This window comes from Schistocerca nitens, chromosome 8, assembly GCF_023898315.1.
Source record: "Schistocerca nitens isolate TAMUIC-IGC-003100 chromosome 8, iqSchNite1.1, whole genome shotgun sequence".
Classification (NCBI taxonomy): domain Eukaryota; kingdom Metazoa; phylum Arthropoda; class Insecta; order Orthoptera; family Acrididae; genus Schistocerca; species Schistocerca nitens.
The window spans coordinates 446,812,134-446,824,274 of NC_064621.1; the positions used below are offsets into that span (position 1 = coordinate 446,812,134).

A 12,141-nucleotide genomic window follows, 5' to 3' on the forward strand; every position below is an offset into this window, starting at 1 on the left:
GCTGCCCTGAAAACTGCTGTCTGCCAACAGCTTTGTTACCCAAAACCATGTACAGAATATTTATTTTATTTACTTTTGTCTTTACCTGGAAAGCTCGAAGAAGTGCCATGTGGTCACTATATGTTCCAGCGGCAAATTTTTTTCTTGCTGCAGATGCAGCACGTTTCATTGATGGTTGTGTAGGAAGAACAAATGGATCCCTATAAGGAAGGAATATAATAAAATAATTACTGATACAAACATGAAAGAATGTGTCAGTGCAGAGAAATATATATTAATCACTATGTGATAAGAAAGTGCTGATTTAACTTATATACAAAATAAAGAAGTACAGATTTCATGTGCTGGACAAAGACATTAATAGGGTTTTCCATTATATTTACATTTTGGCAACAATATGTTATCATTCATAGGAACCAAAACTGGAAATAATTAGGAAATTACGATATAAATAAATAATGTACTGATATTCAAGGTTATTGATTTCAGTTTCTTTCACTTTCAATATACTCTGCATAAGGAGAAATCACTATTGGATGTGATGTAAATTTTGGAATGTAGTCAAAGGAATGTATAGTATATGCCTGTATCAAAAGAAGAGGATTGGATAAACATAGCTGAACGTTTTGGACAGTCGTGGAATCTTCCTTACCATACAGCCCCTCAGCAAAGCATAAAGAAATTTTTTTTATGTCCATCCCTAGATGTACTCTGTTTTCATTGCCAGACTTTTTATGACACAATGCTTATAATTACTTGCATTATTATAAGAAGCTTTCAACTTCTAAATAACTCACAAAAAACTATTTTTGTTACTAAACTTGTAAGAGCTGTTAAGTATGTCAGACTTATGTATAAGTACCCTTTAATAAAAGTCTATTATTTACTCTTATATATCATCTGGATAATGTATACTGCTGTACGCTGCTAGGTGGGTCAATAGTCTATAAATAGCTAAATTCTTTTGTCAGCTAATAATTTATGAAGGTAACATGTTAGATCTGATGTACAACAATCCTCTTTTTTAGTATGCTTTTTCTAAACAATCTCTGTTTCAGCAATAAGGTGCTGATGTCCCACTTAACAGAAGGGTAATACTACATTTTCAATTTCCCTTTTCTTTATTTCTTTTTGCTTCTAAGACTCATTACGCAACTGCAAAAACATGAAGTATTACAGCATTTTTTATCTCACCTGTGTGCCAAGCAGCAGACAATAGTAAGAACTGGATCTAGACACTTAAGCACAACAGAGTAGAGCAACATTTTTCCCAGGCGAGGATCTACTGGAATGTCAAGGAGATGATGCCCTAATTCTGTAAGATCCTCCCAAGCATCTAGTGCATCAATTGTCTGAAACAATCGAAACAAGCCAATATTTTAACATGCTTTAATGTATTTTAGCAACCAAAGTAATACTAAATACAGCCACATGTTTAACACATTAAGTGCGGTGTCAGTCCCCAGGGCCCGATAGTGTAATTTTCATTTGGATGACATCAGTGCATGGGAATGGCAGTATCAAGATTGAAAACAAATGTTAGAATTTTAATGAAGTACATTAAGATGTTCAGTATAAAGATGGGGTTTAGATTTGCTCGAATTACAAAAGGTAACCACCTGTTCAATTACTTTTCTAACTGCATTGCTCCTGAATGATTCTGTGTTTGTCTTGTAACATTCAGAACAATATCTGTGCACCTTATGCACCTTTCCTTCCTTTTTTTCAACCGGTGTTTGCTTCTTCTTGTATCAACACTGACTGGAATTCCATCATATTAATGCCATGTGAGTGCATCTGCAAAGTATTTCCGAAATATTATGACTGACATTTTTCGTCCCATTCCATCTTGGGATACAAATAACACGTTCACAACTGCTCAAACCAGCATAAAATGCTAACTTTCGATACTATTTTACCATGTTTCTCAACAGATTGCTTTATGCACTCATCTGATCAGAAAGGTCAATTGTACTTTTTTGCTTATTGCATTTGGTAATAATTTTTGGTTTTCAATAAAAACCCTCTTTTGGTTGTCAACTTTTCCATTTCATACTAATGTTTGTTGGAAAGAACCAAAGGTCTCTTTTCTCTTTCAATTTCAGGACCATAATTCACTGACTACATTCTTTATTCACTTCCCTGTGTTTCAATTAGGTCATAACAACTTCTTTGGGAATTCCTTTGCTATTTAGCCAAAGGGTAACAACCAAATGTGCATTCTTTGTTATGAGTCTGTCTACCAAATTCACACTGGTATACCAATTATTGGTACATGATGTATGGGATTTATTGAATACATCTTGACACAGATTCATCAAAACAGTTGTCAGCGTGTATTTTCTTTATCAAGTACTTTGCCAGTGTAAAATTGAAAATTGTAACAGTGTTCATTACTTCATCACAATTGACACATTTTGATGCTATATTTGTGTCTTCTTCATTTCAAATATTGCCCGAGTGTAATTCATATTTGGAAGGTTATTACTGACCATTCGATACAAAGTTTTTTGGCAGTTCCCAAACGGTGAATTGAATTTTTGAGAGATGATTTAACGCATCAACTCTTGTACTGTATGTGAAATGCAAAATATCAACAGAATTTAGAAGCAATTTCTATTCATTATCTTTAGCGGGAATCTGAATAAACAGTGAATCCTGGGACCAATATAAATGTATAGATGCAAGTTTCACCAATCGCATCCACAAAAGCAATCCACATAACCATTTTATTTCATTATTATTTGTTAACACCCCTGGATTCAAAGGTTTGGAAACCACTGCCATTTGTGTAGCATAAATATTTGTTTGTTCACTGTTGCGTTCAAATATTTTGTCTGTGACAAAAACTCCACAAAAATCTTTGACTTTTTATGCTTTTGCACATTTTCATCACTTGTAAAAAGCACAATGCTTGGCTGGTGACAGTGAGAATCATCACATAGTTTCATTTCTTAATGAACCAGTAGACGAATTCTCACTTTCTGAGATGGCACTTGCATTACATGGCGTTGTTTACATGGCATTTTATGGATCACTGTCTTCTCCTCGAGATTTTTTTGCTGCTATGGGCAACAAAGACTTTTGAAAATAATCACTGCGAAACTAGTATCTGCTTGAACATCTGTGGCTTTCTTTAACTGGTTGTCCCTTGGAGGTTGTCTTCTTAACATACCACACCCAATTACACTCTAACTCAACACAATCAAGTACTAGCCAGCATGAGGAACTGCTGCTTTAGTGGAAAGCTCTGTAAAATCTACTCCAGGCTCAATGTGATAATTAATGCTCAAAAACACATTGTTATAAGACTTCTAATTTACAATAAAATCCTGATAATCTGATTAAACAGAAAATTTGGGTATGATCTCTCATCCACTTATCTCTAAAAAACTTACTATTTACTCAATATAGAGCAATATTACAATAACAACTGAACAGAAAATATGATATGGAACATATAATACAAAAGTAGTACTTAAAATTACAAAGAATTCTCCTTTTTCCTACCTTAAGAAGTTGGACAGCATTCCTTGTGACAACAAATGAAGGAGGTTCAAGTGCACGAGCAAGGAAGTCTGCAATTGGTGTATTGGCAGGTGCCAACAGCTTTGTATGTAGACATAGTTCCTGTGATACAATAACAAAATACACTGACATGAAACGAACGTATTGATGGAGACAAAATCAGTGAAAATAAACTAACATGAAATCATATCAGTGCAAATCCTTCAGATGTGCTGTATCGCAATAGCAGAGAAGTGTGTTGTCTTTCCAATTCAAATATGATACCATTTGAATTTTTGCTTCCAGACTGACATAATCATAATTACTGAAGTAATTCTTCATCCTTTAAAGTACCAGTTAAGGTTAACAGTCAAATTTCAGTGGAAATTTCTCTCTTGCTATCTCTATTCCCAACCTCCACCCCAAACTATGAAGGTCGTTAAATTTTTTATATGAAGAGTAGGAAGTGAATGAAGTATTAAAAAGGTAGTCAAAATTATCTTTTATTACGACAGTTGTCGCAATCACCACGAGAGGTCAGTGTTAGCACAACGAGTTGTTCACGAGATATTCACTGGATTGTTGCCTGTAAACACGTGCCACATCAGTGCTCCTGGAAGAGAGCTGTGGCAGTGGCATGGCTTTATTGTTGTTCCCATGTGGTTTGTGAAGATGGGGGAAAAAAAAAAAAAATCGAGATTCGAGCAGTGATTAAGTGTTTTGTAAAGAAAGGTATGAAAGCAAAGGACATTTATGCCGATTTCCAGAATACACTGGGAGACTCTGCTCCTTCATATTCAACTGTTGCCAAGTGGACAAATGAATTTAAATTTGGTTGGGAGAACTTAGATGATGATCTGTGCAGTGGTCGGCCACGATGTGTCACTACTCCAGAAACAATTGCAAAAATGGAGAAAATGGTCATGGAGGATCGCCGACTGAAAGTGCGTGAAATTGCCCACACTTGCCATATGTCATCTGAAAGGGTATGTCACATTTTAATTGAAGAATTAGAAATGAAAAAATTATCTGCAAGATGGGTGCCGTGATTCTTGAGGCTGGATCAAAAACGCTTGAAAATGGACATATCAGAACAATGTTTGGCCCATTTTAGGAGAAACGAACAAGATTCTTTGCACCGGTTTGTGACCAAAGATGAAACTTGGGTGCACTACTATACCTCAGAGACAAAACAACAGTCAAAGCAGTGAAAACAAGCTGATTCTCCACCATCAAAGAAAGCAAAGACAATTCCTTTGGCAAGCAAGGTCATGGAATCAGTGTTCTGGGACGTGAAGGGGTTCTGGTTGTAGATTATCTCCCCAGTGGGCAAGCAATTACTGGAGAATACTAGGCTAACCTCCTGGACAAATTGCAATAAAAGATACGCAAAAAAGGTCAGGTTTAGTAAGGAAGAAAGTCATCTTCCATCAAGACAATGCACACTCGTACATGTGTCGTCGCCATGGCAAAATTACACGAACTAAGTTATGGATTGTTGGCAAACCCGCCTTAATCACCTGATACGGTGCTTTCAGACTACCAACACTTCCCAAAACTGAAAATTTTTCTTGGTAAACGAAGATTCACTTCAAACGAAGAATTGATAGCTGGAGTTGACAACTATTTTTCAGGCCTGGAGGAAACTCATTTTCAAGATGGCATCAAGGCACTGGAACATCGTTGGACCAAGTGCATTAATCTACAAGGAGTTTACATTGAAAAATAAAAAAAGTTTCAGTGATGTAAGTGCTTTTTTTCTATTACATTCTGAGAACTTTTCAAACCACCCTCACATGTATTACAGCCTCAGGGGATTACCTTATTTAATTATCATATCATCATCGAATTAGATTGCCTGTATACTCTAACAGCCAAAGAAACACTGATTAGTTGTGGAATTGCTAAATGAATGGCTTGCTTTTATAAATTCTGTAAAAGAACTGGTGACACATGGTAGTTTCATTTCTAGTTGGACATTACAAACAGTTGGTAATGTAACTATCTCCAGTTGTCAGAAAATACTTCATAAACAATCTTTCTTCTCCTTTTTCCTGGTCTTTGTCCAGTATTGTTAAGGGTTCAGCTTGTTAACTCTCCAGCCATGGGTAATGTGCACGTGTGCATTCAGCTCTTTCCACACGATTCCTTGGGCCACGCTATTATTGTGTCAGATATAATTTCTGGGCTTTATGTATGTCAGCAATGTTTTACTTTTGCTCCAGAACATTGAAGTCACTATTTTCGCACTGAATCTTTTTCTCTTTCTCTGGAACATTGGTATTCACATTATATGCATTCTAAAGCCTAATCTGAACATTTACACATATCCAGAAAACATCCCCCAGGCTGAGGTAAGCCATGTCTCCGCAGTTTCCTTTCTCCCAGGAGTGCCAGTTCTAGGTCTGCAGGAAAGCTTCTGTGAAGCATGGCAGGCAAGAGACAAGGTGCTAGCAGAATTAAAGCTGTGAGGATGCGTCATGAGTTGTGCTTGGGTAGCTCAGATGGGAGAGCAATTGCCCGTGAAAGGCAAACGTTCCGAGTTTGAGTCTCGGTCTGGCACACTGTTTTAATGCACCAGGAAGCTTCAATTACACATATATTTACTTACTTTACCAGTAATTTACTTTACTTTACTTACTTTACCAGTAATTCTGTAATGACTTTCGTAAGGCTGTTTATGTAACCTTGCTACAATGTGACGACGAATGAAATCTGGTAAAGATCATTCTCAGAGCATCCAAATATGGATATGTACATTGTGTTCTGTAGACAAAACTGAGACTCATCAGAGACGACAGCACGTTAACACTCCTATCTCCAGTGCTGTCCCTGGGCACACCATGGACAGCAATTGTCTCTCTGCTGCTGAGTCAAAGGAAGCCACAGTGTTTCCCACATTAAGTATGTTAAACATCAATTAAAAATCACCTCTAAATTAGGTTTTTGTTTTAATTGTTACATTCCTTTAATATAATCCCCACAAATATATATATATATATATATATATATATATATATATATATATATATATATATATATATATATATATATATATATATATAAAAAGAAAGATGATGAGACTTACCAAACAAAAGCGCTGGCAGGTCGATAGACACACAAACAAACACAAATATACACATAAAAATTCTAGCTTTCGCAACAAACTGTTGCCTCATCAGGAAAGAGGGAAGGAGAGGGAAAGACGAAAGGATGTGGGTTTTAAGGGAGGGGGTAAGGAGTCATTCCAATCCCGGGAGCGGAAAGACTTACCTTAGGGGGAAAAAAGGACGGGTATACACTCGCACACACACACATATCCATCCACACATACAGACACAAGCAGAAATATGTCTGCTTGTGTCTGTATGTGTGGATGGATATGTGTGTGTGTGCGAGTGTATACCCGTCCTTTTTTCCCCCTAAGGTAAGTCTTTCCGCTCCCGGGATTGGAATGACTCCTTACCCCCTCCCTTAAAACCCACATCCTTTCGTCTTTCCCTCTCCTTCCCTCTTTCCTGATGAGGCAACAGTTTGTTGCGAAAGCTAGAATTTTTATGTGTATATTTGTGTTTGTTTGTGTGTCTATCGACCTGCCAGCGCTTTTGTTTGGTAAGTCTCATCATCTTTCTTTTTAGATATATTTTTTCCACGTGGAATGTTTCCCTCTGTTATATATATATATATATATATATATATATATATATATATATATATATATAAAGAAAGATGATGAGACTTACCAAACAAAAGCGCTGGCAGGTCGATAGACACACAAACAAACACAAATATACACACAAAATTCAAGCTTTCGCAACAAACTGTTGCCTCATCAGGAAAGAGGGAAGGAGAGGGAAAGACGAAAGGATGTGGGTTTTAAGGGAGAGGGTAAGGAGTCATTCCAATCCCGGGAGCGGAAAGACTTACCTTAGGGGGAAAAAAGGACAGGTATACACTCGCACACACACACATATCCATCCACACATACAGACACAAGCAGACATATTTAAAGACAAAGAGTTTGGGCCAGCTTATCAAACACCAGATACACACTCCAATATATATATATATATATATATATATATATATATATATATATATATATATATTGGAGTGTGTATCTGGTGTTTGATAAGCTTGCAGTCTTTGATACCTCTCACTAGAAAAAAGATGGTAACACACTTCAGGCTGTGTTTGTCCAGCACATTGCTTTGCACATGACTTTGCAAAAAAATATATAAATATATGTTGTGTTTGTTTGTGTGTCTATCGACCTGCCAGCGCTTTAGACGATGTGACTTACCAAATGAAAGTGCTGGCAGGTCGACTGACACACAAACATACACACAAAATTCAAGCTTTCGCAACAAACTGTTGCCTCATCAGGTAAGAGGGAAGGAGAGGGAAAGACGAAAGGATGTGGGTTTTAAGGGAGAGAGTAAGGAGTCATTCCAATCCCGGGAGCGGAAAGACTTACCTCAGGGGGAAAAAAGGACGGGTATACACTCGCACACACACACATATCCATCCACACATATACAGACACATTCCTACGTGAAATGTTTCCCTATATATATGAGGGAAACATTCCACATGGGAAAAATATATACCCGTCCTTTTTTCCCCCTAAGGTAAGTCTTTCCGCTCCCGGGATTGGATTGACTGCTTACCCTCTCCCTTAAAACCCACATCCTTTCGTCTTTCCCTCTCCTTCCCTCTTTCCTGATGAGGCAACAGTTTGTTGCAAAAGCTTGAATTTTGTGTGTATGTTTGTGTTTGTTTGTGTGTCTATCGACGTGCCAGCGCTTTCGTTCGGTAAGTCACATCATCTTGGCTATTACAAATGATTGAAGCGATTTCATAAATTCACTGTAGCTCCATTCATTGACATATGGTCACGACACACTACAGATACGTAGAAAAACTCAGAAAGTTTTGTTCGGCTGAAGCCGCACTTCAGGTTTCTGCCGCCAGAGCGCTCGAGAGCGCAGTGAGACAAAATGGCGACAGGAACCGAGAAAGCGTATGTCGTGCTTGAAATGCACTCACATCAGTCAGTCATAACAGTGCAACGACACTTCAGGACGAAGTTCAACAAAGATCCACCAACTGCTAAATCCATTCGGCGATGGTATGCGCAGTTTAAAGCTTCTGGATGCCTCTGTAAGGGGAAAACCGATGGATCGGTTGTGGTGGAGATCATGATCAGCAATTCATGTCATGGCCTCCACGCTCTCCCGACTTAACCCCATGCGATTTCTTTCTGTGGGGTTATGTAAAAGACTCAGTGTTTAAACCTCCTCTACCAAGAAACGTGCCAGAACTGCGAGCTCGCATCAACGATGCTTTCGAATTCATTGATGGGGACATGCTGCGCCGAGTGTGGGAGGAACTTGATTATCGGCTTGATGTCTGCCGAATCACTACTGGGGCACATATCAAACATTTGTGAATGCCTAAAAAAACTTTTTGAGTTTTTGTATGTGTGTGCAAAGCATTGTGAAAATATCTCAAATAATAAAGTTATTGTAGAGCTGTGAAATCGCTTCAATCATTTGTAATAACCCTGTGTTTGTGTGTGATGATGTGACTTACCAAACGAAAGTGCTGGCAAGTCGATAGACACACAAACATTATAACTGGAGAAAGTAACTGGAGATCTGTTGTGAAAAAAGACGAAAATTCAAGCTTTCGCAACAAACTGTTGCCTCATCAGGAAAGAGGGAAGGAGAGGGAAAGACGAAAGGATGTGGGTTTTAAGGGAGAGGGTAAGGAGTCATTCCAATCCCAGGAGCGGAAAGACTTACCTTAGGGGGAAAAAAAGGAAAAAAGGACAGGTATAAACTTGCACACACACACATATCCATCCGCACATACACATGTCTGTGTATGTGCGGATGGATATGTGTGTGTGTGCGAGTGTATACCTTTTTTCACAACAGATCTCCAGTTACTTTCTCCAGTTATAATGTTTGTGTGTCTATCGACGTGCCAGCGCTTTCATTTGGTAAGTCACATCATCTTTGTTTTTAGATATATTTTTTCCCACGTGGAATGTTTCCTTCTATATATATATATATATATATAGTAGAGGGAAACATTCCACGTAGGAAAAATATATCTAAAAACAAAGATGATGTGACTTACCAAATGAAAGTCCTGGCAGGTCGACAGACACACAAACAAACATGTTGGTAAGTCACATCATCTTTGTTTATATATATATATATATATATATATATATATATATATATATATATATATATATGTGTGTGTGTGTGTATGTGCGGATGGATATGTGTGTGTGTGTGCGAGTGTATACCTGTCCTTTTTTCCTAAACATTCCACGTGGGAAAAATATATCTAAAAACAAAGATGATGTGACTTACCGAACGAAAGCGCTGGCAGGTCGATAGACACACAACAGAAGGAGGAAATAAGACGTCAGAAAAGACTTCGAAATGTAACAGTGACAATAACAAACGTCATGGTTGGGTTCAAATTATGATATGAATATAACAGAGGGAAACATTCCACGTGGAAAAATATATCTAAAAAGAAAGATGATGAGACTTACCAAACAAAAGCGCTGGCAGGTCGATAGACACACAAACAGGTCTATCGACCTGCCAGCATCTTTCTTTTTATATATATATATATATATATATATATATATATATATATATATAGTAGAGGGAAACATTCCACGTAGGAAAAATATATCTAAAAACAAAGATGATGTGACTTACCAAATGAAAGTCCTGGCAGGTCGACAGACACACAAACAAACATGTTGGTAAGTCACATCATCTTTGTTATATATATATATATATATATATATATATATATATATATATATATATATATATATATGTGTGTGTGTGTGTATGTGCGGATGGATATGTGTGTGTGTGTGCGAGTGTATACCTGTCCTTTTTTCCTAAACATTCCACGTGGGAAAAATATATCTAAAAACAAAGATGATGTGACTTACCGAACGAAAGCGCTGGCAGGCTGATAGACACACAAACGAACACAAACATACACACCAAATTCAAGCTTTCGCAACAAACTGTTGCCTCATCAGGAAAGAGGGAAGGAGAGGGAAAGACGAAAGGATGTGGGTTTTAAGGGAGAGGGTAAAGAGTCATTCCAATCCCGGGAGCGGAAAGACTTACCCTAGGGGAAAAAAGGACGGGTATACACTCGCCCACACACACATATCCATCCACACATATACAGACACAAGCAGACATCTCACAAGCAGACGTATCTCTGCCTACGTAGATCAACACCTTCAACCCATCACATGCAGTCTCCGATCCTTCATCAAAGACACCAACCACTTTCTCGAACGCCTGGAATCCCTACCCAGTCTGTTACCCCCGGAAACCATCCTTGTAACCATTGATGCCACTTCCTTATACACAAATATTCCGCACGTCCAGGGCCTCGCTGCGATGGAGCACTTCCTTTCACGCCGATCACCTGCCACCCTACCAAAAACCTCTTTCCTCATTACCTTAGCCAGCTTCATCCTGACCCACAACTTCTTCACTTTCGAAGGCCAGACATACCAACAATTAAAGGGAACAGCCATGGGTACCAGGATGGCCCCCTCGTACGCCAACCTATTCATGGGTCGCTTAGAGGATGCCTTCTTGGTTACCCAGGCCTGCCAACCCAAGGTTTGGTACAGATTTATTGATGACATCTTCATGATCTGGACTCACAGCGAAGAAGAACTCCAGAATTTCCTATCCAACCTCAACTCCTTTGGTTCCATCAGATTCACCTGGTCCTACTACAAATCCCATGCCACTTTCCTTGACATTGACCTCCACCTGTCCAATGGCCAGCTTCACACGTCCGTCCACATCAAACCCACCAACAAGCAACAGTACCTCCATTATGACAGCTGCCACCCATTCCACATCAAACGGTCCCATCCCTACAGCCTAGGTCTTCGTGGCAAACGAATCTGCTCCAGTCCGGAAACCCTGAACCATTACACCAACAACCTGAAAACAGATTTCGCATCCCGCAACTACCCTCCCGACCTGGTACAGAAGCAATTAACCAGAGCCACTTCCTCATCTCCTCAAACCCAGAACCTCGCACAGAAGAACACCAAAAGTGCCCCACTTGTGACACGATACTTTCCGGGACTGGATCAGACTCTGAATGTGGCTCTCCAGCAGGGATACGACTTCCTCAAATCCTGCCCTGAAATGAGATCCATCCTTCATGAAATCCTCCCCACTCCACCAAGAGTGTCTTTCCGCCGTCAACCTAACCTGCGTAACCTCTTAGTTCATCCCTATGAAATCCCCAAACCACCTTCCCTACCCTCTGGCTCCTACCCTTGTAACCGCCCCCGATGTAAAACCTGTCCCATGCACCCTCCCACCACCACCTACTCCAGTCCTGTAACCCGGAAGGTGTACACGATCAAAGGCAGAGCCACGTGCGAAAGCACCCACGTGATTTACCAACTGACCTGCCTACACTGTGAAGCTTTCTATGTGGGAATGACCAGCAACAAACTGTCCATTCGCATGAATGGACACAGGCAGACAGTGTTTGTTGGTAATGAGGATCACCCTGTGGCTAAACATGCCTTGGTGCACGGCC

The 12,141-nt window shown here is 39.1% G+C and overlaps 1 protein-coding gene across 3 annotated transcripts in view; it reads right to left on the bottom strand.

The window, feature by feature from the left end:
- The window catches only part of LOC126198955 (3'-5' RNA helicase YTHDC2-like), a 338,664-nt gene that overhangs the window by 138,894 nt on the left and 187,629 nt on the right, over window positions 1-12,141 (bottom strand). For all 3 annotated transcript variants that reach the window (XM_049935603.1, XM_049935602.1, XM_049935604.1), the window contains exons 15-17: window positions 3,511-3,630; window positions 1,195-1,352; window positions 86-200 (exon numbers count right to left, since the gene is read on the bottom strand). In XM_049935603.1, the coding sequence (XP_049791560.1) occupies window positions 86-200; window positions 1,195-1,352; window positions 3,511-3,630 (393 nt within the window). The remainder of the gene's footprint in view (window positions 1-85; window positions 201-1,194; window positions 1,353-3,510; window positions 3,631-12,141) is intronic.